Consider the following 12,773-nt stretch of genomic DNA (forward strand, 5'->3'; position numbering starts at 1 on the left):
GTTTATATTTAGCCAATCAAATGAAATTTTTAACGATTTTTAACGAAGATATTAATAAAGAAGTCCCGGTTAATCATTTTGATAAACAAGGACATAATTGACACACTTTAGGGAAAAACCTGGTAAAATCGTTTACAACAGTAATCGCTATCGAGATTAGTAGTTTTACCCATAAACGGCAGAATTCTATTTATAAATTTATTATTTGATAAGCAGCAGGATGATAAACTCAGATTTTTCGTTTTTAAAAACTACTCGTATAAAGACAAAGATTGACCAAACCCACTGTTTTAATTAGGTTGAATTTGGACACGACTTATATATGAGCTTTAAATTAACGGTATTTTTGTTTGCACGCGACGGAGGGAATGAAATCTTGAGATTGCCTCAGTTACTCAACTTTCAGTAACAAATTTCGTATCTCAAATGACGGTGTTGTAATTCTGAACAACTTTTTTAAATTTTTAATGTTTTTACAAGCTGACTCATCATTAATTTATGTTTCCTTCCATTTTCTTCCATCTTCAACCTACCTTCTTCCTTTCTTATCATCAATGGCAAACGAACCCAAACAACCACAACAAACATCATGCCTATCACCACCAACACCACAACAAACCCCAACACCATCATTTTCAGAATTTAACAAAAAAAAACCCCTAAGAAAAAAAATATAAATTAAGGGCATGGTTAAACCCCAAATGGTAGGTGTTTACCTTCTTTCGTTGATTTGCTCGACTTTCATTGTAAAATTCAAGCTCTATTGTTAAGGAGAGAGATAACAGTCGATTAACGTCTTCCAAGTCAAATCCCTAGCTACTTTATAAAAAGTGCAAACATGCTTTTATGAACAGTGTGAAGACTATTATTTCCCTTAAAAAAAAGTTTATTTACATATTTACCCCCAATTGATATATTGAGACATTTGACCTCTCGTATCTTTTTACCCTGTGTGGCTCTGTCTGTTACTCTGTTCATCTTCTCCATTGAAAGCCTCAAATAAAGTTTCTTTGTTTATCTTCCTCTTCATCATACCACCACCGCAATAAGGATGTTGACCCATTTTCTGCTTCCGGAATTGGTGAGTGCATTATTATTAGAAATAAAGTTGTATTCTTTGCTTGATTTTTCTTAATTTATCTATCAAGAGCTTTTTAATTGATACGCTTTAAAATTACTAAGTTGAATTTTTGTGGTTATTGTTTTGTTGAATATTGTTTATGATCTTGATTGATGATATTGGCATGTATCGAAAATGGAGGTGTGGTAATAATTAAGAAATGGACTGTGCTCATCGAATTGAATTAACAATCGAAAAGTTTTTTGGTTTGAAGAGCACATTTGTTAAAAATGAAATTTTAATAAACATCTGTTCAATTTTCATTTTAATTTCTGATGTTGGGTTTAATTTTTGATTTACTTTTAGGCCTGCCGAATCCGCAAATTATTGATTACCCAAGCTTCAAGCTTGTTCTTGTTTAGGCAATAGGGTAATGGTATGGAGTTGTAAAGATTTTAAGCACTCTCAAGTCTATCAGTGCAGCCATGGAACATATTAGTATATGTCTATCACTTAAGTAGTAAATCTTGTAATTTCTTGAGTTTATATAGTACTACATATTATTTCATTTGTCAATCTTGTTCCTTTTCTCAGTTAAAATTTACATCAATATTCATCTTCTTGATCTATCCTCACTTGAGTAAAACAAAACATGATCTTACATAATCTATTGTATCAAAATTTTGTTTGTAGGTTTGAATTTTTATATTTTGTTTGTGGATGAGAAGGAGCCATATTAGATGTTGTTTACAAGAGGCTTAAATAAAAGGCATACATCAAGGCATCAAGGACAACAAATTTTACAAAGTACAGTATTATATGAAGGGGTATTATAGATAAGATGGTATTATACGAGGGAAAATGGAAAGCATTGGAGAGGATGGTATTGTTGTTCCCTTGTTGAAGGAGATGTGTGTGGTGAAGAGCTTCTTACATGATGCCTTGAGCATTCTTCAGATAATAGAGGTTTCAATGTCTATAATACTCTTATTGATGGCTTGATGCTTTACTCTTTTATTGGTGATTGGTATAGATGCTTGTCAAACCATATTTGACATCATAGTCACCTTAATTGCCCCAGCCCCCACGATTGTTTATGCTTTTAAGAAGGTGCAAGATACATACACTGTAAATTCATTATTGTTCGATTCAGAGATATGATAGTTGACAATAAACAAGAACTCCAAGTCCTTTAATACCTGCTGAACTTTCTTTTAGAATAAGAACGATAGAACCAAATTTGTGTTTCTTACATGTAATAGAAAAATGCATGAGACCAATTCAAAAAGAGGACATCCTTGACTTAGTTAATTTTTATATAGAGCGAAGTAGAGTGCTTTAGGTGTGGTGAAACATAGTATTGGACATCATCAGGACTTACAATGCATGGGCCACTTTCTAAGGCTCAAATGCATAACTTCCCACGATGGCTAGCTATACCGCGCGCGTAGGCTTCCCTAGTATAAGTAAAAGACGTTTGTATTCTCAGTAGAGTGCAGGAAAAGACTAAATTACCCCATTGAGAAACATATTAAGCTAAGGTTGAGAAACTTGGAATTTCTTATGAAATTTTGAAAAATATAGGGAGGGAAAAGTAAATAATCGTAGAAATCTTTTATATAAATCACAGTGTTTTGATCATTCAACCTCATTTTCACTTTTGTGGTCACTGTCGCCACCTTTACGTTGCCATTGTCACCCTCACCCTTTCCCCTGATGTCATGCAACCGCACTTTCTCTCTTCCATTTCCGATTTTTTTCCCGAAAAAATACAAGTTGATATCTTGTATGAATAAAACTTGTTAATATCAAGGCTAATTTTGTAAGTTTAGCAACCACACCAAGGATAATTTTGTAAATTTAGCAGCCACACCTCATTTCTCTCCCCTCTATCAACACCACACAACCACTAGTACCACCTGCCGCACAACCACTAGCTTCACTAGCCGACCACCACACATCACTAGCACCACCAGTCGACCATCGCATGACCATTAGCACCACCATTCGACCGTCGCACCACCACAAACACCACCAGCACAAGTGAATCCGTTTATCAAAGGGGTTAGTATGGGCCCAATTTTCATAATTCGCTACTAGGGAGTCTTTTGTTTAGCACCATTCAACCGTCGCACCGCCGCGAACTCCTCCAGCACAAGTGAATCCCTTTACCAATGGGGTTAGTATGGGCCCAATTTTCATAATTCGCTACTAGGGTGTCTTTTGTTTAGCTGATCGGTCGGCAGGTTGGCCGATTTAAAGCCGCAAAGGTGGTCGATCTTGGGCATGGCCAAGGGAGGGGCCAGAGGAGAGAGAGAGAAGGAAATTGTGGCCATGGAACTGGAGGAGAAAGAAGGAAATAATGTCCATGTGAGGGGAGGAGAGAGAAAAATTGGTGATATAAACATGTTATTGTTAATATAAGATATCAACTGGGTTTTGCTCTACCACCCAAAAAATAAAAGTTATATTAATGGTTTTAAAGGTAAAATTCCAACATTAAAAATCCTAGTTTATTTAGAGTTTTTTTTATGGTTGAATTTTACCACCGAAATTCATAGTTGATGATACACAAAGGTATATAGTTATTCATCCAACTCATTTTGTTTTCGAATTTTTAAGATTGATGTGGATTTTTGGGTGGATATGAGTGGACATTCAGGGTAGTGAGACTATTTTGAGGTGTTCCAAAAAGCTCAATTTTCTTAAGTAGACCAATCTTTGGGATTTCATTAGGGTAGGGTGTGGTTTTGAGGTGGATTATTTTGGTTGGTGAGAGGGACAATTACAACTTGCAAGTGATGTTAGTGAGAGGCACACCCTAGTTTCTCTTCTTGAGAAACAAAGTTTGTATCTCTATTGGCATTTCTGAAATTTTTTTGCATTGGAAATATTATTTGAATGTACAAAACTGTTGAATGTAATATTTACTGAAATCGCTGATGTGTACGTTAGACACGGCGTTAAGTGTCTATATATTCTTCTTCTTCCTCCTTTTCTCAAATCAAGCTCCATTAATGAAGCTCAAGCTTTCATCCTCACACCCCCCGCCCCCCACCAACACCGCCATTTCCTAAGTTAAAGGGGAGAAAAAAAGGCAAGATCAACCCCTAAGGGTAAGGGTGTCATCTTCCTCCATTGAAGTAGCCTTTGAGCTTCTAAAACTTCATTGAAGATGCTCTTCAAATGGGCAGAAGTAAATGAGACTATGGGAGTACTAAGTTTTAGAATATTCAACACATCTATATAAAGAGTGAAGGAGGGTAACGCACTCCGTTAATGTGTCGTTTTTTCAACTTAACATCTGTGAATAGACAGATATCTCAAAAAGACGCTTTTACTGTTAATTTTCTGCGTAAAAGTACGAAATTAACCCCATGAGATACATTCCATGTTAATCAAGAAGAGAAACATGGAATTACCCGTTAGGGAGAGTGGGTGATGGTACTAATGGGGCGGTTTTGGTAAAGGTTGCGTGGTAAGACGATGCTTAAGCGGGTGATAGATGATGATTCTAGTGGATATGGTGGTGATTATAGCTCAGACAATGTTCATGGCCATTACATAGAATTTTACTTTTAATTCATAACCAAATATTTTCTTGATTAAATTGTATTTTTCATATTGTTTGCTACTACGACATTTTAATCCTTTGTTACGGGAGAGAAAATGAATTATGACATAGTTTAGTATAGCAAGTCATTTAAACTTAAGATGACATGTCGAACTTTTGGACTAAATTTGTGATGAGGACAAAGCCACCTAAGCTACATTTAATTTTGTTCTCCTGATGTCACCATCGAGATGTGTGTGATTTGTAAAAGTTGTTACTCTGTTAGTAGTGGTTGCTTAAATTTAGGAATTTTTGTAAGAAACTACTTTATTAAATTACAACTTTTGGAAACAAATACTTTAAAAAAAATTACAAAAAAAAAAATTAAAAAAAAAATCCTAAAAACCCAAAAAGTTTGGGTAGCACTACCCACTAATGTTTTTCATACGTACAAAAGTTCTGTTTGCAACCCCAATTTTTCGTTTCCATCCAATTTGTACCTAATTTGAATATTTAAACTAATTTCCTTTATAAATCTTAATCCCCAAATTAAATTCACAAACTAGATCACCCAAAATTTTGAACCCTAACTTAAAAAATTAGTAAAGCATAAATTCGATCCCATTTCAAGAAATTGTAATTCGATCCCAATGCAAATTATATTGATAAATTGCAATTAACTAGGCCTACTAGTGAGTCCTCTTTACTTTTCATTCTAATATAAGAACTGCTTTACTATGCTAATTAAAGCTTAAGGGACATAGCGAGTAGTTAAAAGCAAAGTTTTTGGATTGGTAAGTTACTTTTGAGTTCATGATTTTGAGTTCAATTTTGTCTTAGTTCCCCATGCAGTATAAAGCTATGTAGCTGTAAAACGAACACTTGCCAATCAGTTTCCCTGAGAATAGGTCTTTAAATCTTGTGCCCCAACGAACGGTCGTCTGTCATCGTAAAGTAGTCTCCGCGAAGCACCTTTACTTATTGAATTCGACCCGCTAGAATATCTCCTTCCTTTGGTCACACGTGTAGTAAGAGTTTAAGACTAAGGAGAGGCCTCCTTCTCTCTATTTTCTTAGCTTGTTGGCATGCATGCATGCATGTGTCGTGTCGTGTCGTGTCATTTCCTTTTTTCTTGTCATTCTTCTATCTTCATCATACAACTACTATACTAGTCTACAATAATATAAATGGGTTAGCTCAAGTGGTTCGAGCTTTCCTCTTAGTTTCAAAAGATCGATCTTAGGATATACTGTTCTCAATACTTGCCCTTGTGGGCCATTGTACGGCCCTCTAAGCACAAAAAATACAAGTCTACAATAATATAAACTTTTTTTTTTTTAAATCTTAAAACTTTTAGGGCTAATTATTGAACTTTAGCATGTTGGCCTCCTCTTACAGTGACGCGGACCTAGTAAAGAACGACATAAATAACCTATAATGCACAGATGAAACCTTTGTTAGAGGGAAATACCATTTATGAAACCATATTTCCTCATAGTTGGACAAAGTTAATGAGTAATGACATAGATTAGTTATTAATTTAGCTCTTAGCTTGTCTAGTACGCAATTTGATTAATTGATGTATTATAAGTGGACACTAATTAAATTACACAAACAAAAAGATGAATCTAAAGTGGACCCATATATATTCCCATATCGACGGACTAATATTGCGACGATGACTAAGCTTAGCCCCATCTAACGTGTGTATCTACCCTTCCATGCATGCTTGTAATTATCTCAACCTACCTCTCTTTATTTACTAAGCAATCCAACTCATCTAATCTTAATCATCAAATTTACCCTTAATTAGTTGAAATTATTATATTACCATTGATAATAAGATAAAATTTTCCTAACACACATATTCATTACCATTCCCCGGATTTATAACCATTTATCAAACCGTTCATCAGAATATAATAAGTAAAACTGTTACCTTTTTACATGTTTTATGTTAATCAATTATCATAACTACAATTTTTGTTTCATGTTCTAAAAATATTATTGTGTATATAATCTTTTTTTTTTTTCCGTGTTTGATGTTTTTACTCCGTAATAATAATTAATTACTACCATTGATTGGTATCAACAATCATAATCCTTTTCCTTTACGTCCCCTTGCCCTAAAATCCTACATGCACAAACGATTATATTCTATTCTCTATATATACTGTCATTCTCCCCTCCAACAATATTTCATACTAACTTCCAACATCTATCTCTTTCTCTACTCTCTCTTCTTTAAAAACAACGTAGGGAAACCTAAGCTAGATGACGGCTTCTACCGGTCCGGTTTCGGCTAACGGTAAAATGGGGGGTCGAACCCTCATAGTTGGATCAGCCGGGTTCATCGGTAGGTTCATAGCCGAAGCTTGTCTAGACTCTGGTCGCCCTACTTATTTACTTGTCCGGTCCGGTTCATCCGCCTTCACAAGCAAGGCTCAAACCATTCATTCCCTTCAAAATAAGGGTGCCACCATCATTATTGTACGTTCTCACTCTAATGCAAGCTCAATTTATTTATTTACATTTATCTATATAGTTTTATAATTTTATTTTTTTTGAAACAAATCTATATATTTTTTTTCGAAACAAATCTATATAGTTATATATTAATACCTACTAGTTTGCTAATTATAAGTAAGGTTTACTTATACGAAGTATTACATAATCACCCTAACTATATTAGCTTTTGCTACCTTTGTACAATTGTACTATGATGTAGAATTTTTTTCTTTCAAATTAGAGTAGTCAATTTTTAATGTTAAACATAAAATTACGTATAACTAATTATAAGTTCATCTTGCAACTTATTTTATACAGCCACTTGGTACAAACTTAATTATCTTATACAAACATGTACGTCTAGTATATTTATTATTACCAAATATGCATGATCTTAATACAATTAAGAGTATAATTAAATGAAGATTGTAAATTTGATATAAAGAATTATCGATCAAACAATTAAATAAATTTTATAATTTCGTCCCCAAAGACAATATACCCCTTATTCTACTCGGTATGTTATTCATGTAAATCAAAATAACAATTATTAGTATGTTAAAGAGATTGCCAAAATGTTTAATTGGTCAAAGTTTTGAGGGTCAAAGCTTAAAATTAAATCTCGTCTATATCATTGTCTTTTATGAGTTATTTTGACATAAAAGTAAATTAAACATGCAGGGGACTATAACAGACAAGAAGTTGATGGAGAAGATATTGGAGGAATATAAGATTGAAGTTGTGATTTCAGCTGTTGGTGGAGAAAGCATTTTAGACCAGCTTCAACTTATTACTGCCATCAAAGCTGTTGGCACTGTTAAGGTTATAATTTAGTTTACATTTGTGCCAATTTTACTTCTTTTTTTCTTTATTTCCAAATATATATATTGAAGAAAGCATATGTATAAAGGAATGATTTTGTGTTAGTTTACTAATTTTTTTTTTTATCAAAAATTAATTACAATACTCCGTATCAAGTTTAATAAAGTACAGATAAAAATATTATTTTATCGATTAGATTCTTTACTACGTAGGTCTTTAATTTTCTATACCACCATAACACGTTATTCGTACATTGTCACAATTAAAAAACTACTTCGTATATTTTACATAGCGTAAATATTTATTTTATTGTTATTATTTAATATATATATATATATATATAGACCAAAAAGGTAATTAAAAGTGTAAAAAAATTATGTTGTAGAGGTTCTTGCCATCAGAATTTGGGCATGACATAGAAAGAGCATATCCAGTAGAACCAGGACTACAAATGTACAATGAAAAAAGACAAGTAAGAAGAGCAATTGAAGAGGCTGGGATTTCCTACACCTACATTTGTTGCAACTCCATTGCTGCTTGGCCTTATCATGACAATACTCACCCTGCTGATGTTCTTCCTCCTTTGGATCGCTTCCATATTTATGGCGACGGCAATGTCAAAGGTAATCTCGATCATTCATATAAGTTACATTAGTACACCCTTCGTTTCTAAAGGGTTTTTTTTTCTACTTTTGGTAATTGTCTCACAAAAAGAACTTTTAAAGACAGAATAAGTACATAATATACATTGTTATTGGTTTCGGAGTTTCAATTCAAGTAATTAAAGACATGTAAATAGTCTTATAGTTACACAAAATATAATGAAGCCAAGGAAAGATGAAAGAAACTTTGTCCAATAATTATAGACTATGTTTCTACAAATGCAATAAGGGTAACATTATTTTGCATTCTCTGGTTTAACCTCCTGTATTATTTTTATTCTATTTTTGCAAAGTGTCAAAATTAAGCTGCATTTATAATTTTGTAGGTAGGTAGTCTTAATTTGGTTCCTAAGCTAAGAACCAATGTTTTCTAGGAATTTAATCATATAATATTAAAATGTTTCCTAGGATGATTTTGTTGGAGGAATAGGTAGCTGGTAGGTAACCAACATGTGACAAAACAATTTACTACAACTACCTCCTAAATAGTGAATACTTTACTACTATTTTTTTTTTAATAAAGTAATAGTCTCTTTGATTTAAAAAAAAAAAAAGTTACGTAAATAAGTTTTTATCGATTAAAATAATCGAAAATCAATCAAAAATTCAGACTTAATCTGCATAAGTAATTCACCAGGTTTTCAGGTGAAGAGAATAAGGTCTAACCAATATAATCGAACTCTATCATAACACAACCTACATTGATTTAATTAATTATTACTTTAGTAGGGATGATGAAATATATTTTATAGTTTACAAAATCTATGTAACATACATAATCTATAATTTGTTTTGGTTGTGTTCAGCATACTTTGTGGCTGGTACTGATATAGGAAGACTAACAATGAAAGTGATCAATGATAACCGGACTATCAACAAAGCTGTTCATTTTCGACCTCCTAACAATCTCTTAAGCATCAACGAGCTTGCTTCCTTATGGGAGAAGAAGATTAATCGTAACCTTCCTCGAGTCACCATTACAGAAGATGATCTACTTAATGCTGCTAATGGTAAGATCACTGCACGCGACTAATCTTAAGTACTTGATAATGGACAATATGACCGTGACTAATAATTTCATACCGCGATTTATTGTTTGTTATGCTAGAAATGAGGATCCCTGAGAGCATTGTGGCAGCATTTACTCATGACATTTTCATCCAAGGCTGTCAAATAAATTTTGCATTGGATAAAGCTACAGATTTGGAAGCAACGACTCTGTATCCTGATACACCCTTTCGGTCCATTGATGAGTGTTTCGATGATTTTGTATCAGCTGTTATTGATGGGCATGTAATGGCAGCTGAAAAACCAGCAAGTGGAAGTTCTGAAGGCATAAAACTGCCTGTGTCTGAGGCGTATGCTATCACCTTGTCTGTTGCATAATCGCGTAGTTAAGCTAGCTAAGCACGATTGTATGTGTAACGCTATAATATAATCAGGAGCTAGTTAATTGAAGTTGAGTAAGTCTAATATTAGTAAAGTTTTGATTCTTCAGAACAATGGATTAGAATAAAGGGAAGTTAGAATCAAAGAGGGATGTTATTGCCTACTAAAGTTCAAGAGATTATTGTATGATTCTGTTGGAAGTTTGAAAACAAATTTATTGAACATTTGGTTGTAGTAATTATGATAAAACTAAACTATTTTAGTTTTTTTGAAGTCATGTTTGTTTTCAACTATTTTGTTATTGCATCGTTGTTTTCTAAAGTAGCTTCTAATAATATCCCTTGTAATTCATTTGTGTCTTAAGTGCACATGCAATCATGCATGGTATAAGTAGCTTCTAATAATACAAGTTCACTTACAATTATCCATAATTATTGGTTTGATATATACTCTATCCCTTGCAAATACAGTGGTACAAAGCTTTGCATCTATAATCCCATTTGTGTATTCAATGGTATAAGTTGACACATGAAGGGTTCCATTGTGAAGGGTTTGGGTACCATTGAAAACGACACAAACACTTTTTTGGGCAGTGGTAAAAATGAGGCAATAAAGGGAGTAACAAGTTAAAAGACTTAAAACAAGGTTGTCCATTAATCAATCACATGGTAATTGCACTAATAATACAAGGATAAAAGCTAAAAATTATTTTAACACAATTCTGATTAAAGGTTCACTGTCCAATCCTAATTTATCGAGATAATACAAGCTTATCTACCCTCATAATGAAAATGTTTATCTAGTGACATTTTTGCGAGCTTTTTCCCTAAATAATGTTGGGAAATTATCTAATTCCCAAATTACAGCTACTCTTTTTTTAATTCCCACCATACCGTCTACGTCACCGGTTCAGTGGGAATTTTTTTGAGGAAAACCGCTACTTCAAGTAGCGGTTTAATTCTAATAACACCGCTACTTGAAGTAGCGGTTTGTTGCTAGAAAAAAAAATCCGGTTTGTTTTCCTTAGCTGACGTGGACGGTACGGTGGAAATTAAAAAAAGAGTAGCTGTAATTTGGGAATTAGATAATTTCCCAACATTATTTAGGGAAAGGGCTCCATTTTTGCAAATAAGTCAACAACTTTTTTTTTATTTATTTTGAATCCCACAAATGTTGATTTATTTACAAAAATATCATGTTGACTGAGATATTTTGTTGATTAGTTTATACTACCGCCGTTACATATTATTTGCAACTATTAGACATTTTTCCTCTCTACTTTATGTCAAGTCGTTGCAAATAATGTGTAACGGAGGTAGTATTATAGAAATGACACTAAATATATAAACGATTTCTGTTTATCGTAAACAGGAGCTCACTTTAATTTATTTACGAATAAAAGGTCCATTTTTGCCTAAAACAAAACCTATCGTTTTCAAATCCAAAAAGAAACTTCATTATATTTTAAAATAAAACGGGGTCAGTGGACGGTGAGCTCATTTATTTTTTAACTAGCTAACGCTTGCTAAATTTATTTTTTACCTTCCTATTTGTGAGATAAACAAATACTCAAATGGTAAATGATGTTGAAAAAATGATAAGACTACTATTCAGTCATGTTTGGTTTGGCGATTGCATTTTGTGGTAATGGTGATAAATATATTTTCTGTTTGATTTTAACGTGTGATAAGTTATTAATTATAGCTTGTGGATACTATGAACGAAGAGAACTCCATGCGTTGTGGGTAATTTTGTGATAATAATATGAGTTTTATAACTTGACAATGACTAATTGATTGGGTCATTTGTTCTTCTCATCTTTTGACCTAGGAGTGTGTTTGGGATATATTTGGGCATCTATTCTTGGTACAAATTGGAAACATTATCGCATCATTTTTGAAATCATTTTTCAGTATATTTTGAATCATATGGACATTGTAACGCTTAAGTATTATTTTAGTTTGTTCTATGTTTTAATTTTATTAGTAAATCTTTCTGTATTTAGCCATAGATTTTAGGGTTTGTTTGTGTGATTTTTTTAGATTTCAAAGTATTGATCCTTTTCAAGGCATTATGTTAGGGTTGATGACAGAAGCAAATTAAAGATGTAGAGATTGATAAAATAAATAAGTGAAAGATAAAGGCAAGATAAATAGTAGAGAAATGGACCACAATATTTAACGTGGGAAAATTTATAAAAAAATTCACGAACAAGGAGAGTACAAGAACCCTTGAAAGGGTGAAACTACAAGAAAACTCTCACTAAAGGAACTAACAAAGGAGTAGTTGTGTATGTAGAAACTCCGATCATGATATGTATGGAGGGACACTCATAGAGTGTACAATATCAGAGTATTGGAGGATATTTAGGTGGATACATTATCCCAAATGATGCCCAACACCACTATATATAGGTGATGAATGGAGGTGGAAGAAGTGTGTGGTAAATTCTACACAATCAATCAAAGCCTTAATTTCATAAGTGGGGTCGGTTACATGAACCAAATTAGATTATTATTTCGATAAAAAACTTCCCTCCTCCATAAATTTAGAATCTTCATCACCATTCACCAATTCTAGATTCTTCCACAGTTTCCCATCATATCTCAATGTAGTAGAGTTTTCTAAAAACCTTGAGATATAATTAGTTGGGCTATGGATTTTGGGCCTCACTATCGATACATCACTTTGATTAGGTAGAGGATAATTACATACGAAGTATTAGTTCTATCAATTTACTTCAAATATAATCAATCTCATCAACTTCAGGTGCAAATCT

The 12,773-nt window shown here is 33.1% G+C and overlaps 1 protein-coding gene across 1 annotated transcript; it reads left to right on the forward strand.

Moving 5' to 3' along the window:
- Positions 1–6,887: 6,887 nt before the first annotated feature.
- Positions 6,888–9,991, forward strand: LOC145599447 (leucoanthocyanidin reductase-like). Its single transcript, XM_081655830.1, has 5 exons — positions 6,888–7,103; positions 7,803–7,943; positions 8,329–8,566; positions 9,412–9,615; positions 9,714–9,991. Exons 1-5 carry the CDS (start codon positions 6,888–6,890, stop codon positions 9,989–9,991), a joined length of 1,077 nt encoding a protein of 358 aa, XP_081511956.1.
- The last annotated feature ends 2,782 nt before the right edge of the window (positions 9,992–12,773 follow it).

This window comes from Chenopodium album, chromosome 20 (genome assembly GCF_948465745.1).
Source record: "Chenopodium album chromosome 20, dcCheAlbu1.1, whole genome shotgun sequence".
NCBI classification, from domain to species: Eukaryota; Viridiplantae; Streptophyta; class Magnoliopsida; order Caryophyllales; family Amaranthaceae; genus Chenopodium; species Chenopodium album.

What these genes read in the sequence shown, in the direction of transcription:
- LOC145599447 (XM_081655830.1), top strand. Translation starts at nt 6,888, where the DNA reads ATGACGGCTTCTACCGGTCCGGTTTCGGCTAACGGTAAAATGGGGGGT. An exon ending in AGGGTGCCACCATCATTATT is followed by an intron (nt 7,104 to 7,802) that starts GTACGTTCTCAC and finishes TTAAACATGCAG; the next exon opens with GGGACTATAACAGACAAGAA. An exon ending in TGGCGACGGCAATGTCAAAG is followed by an intron (nt 8,567 to 9,411) that starts GTAATCTCGATC and finishes GGTTGTGTTCAG; the next exon opens with CATACTTTGTGGCTGGTACT.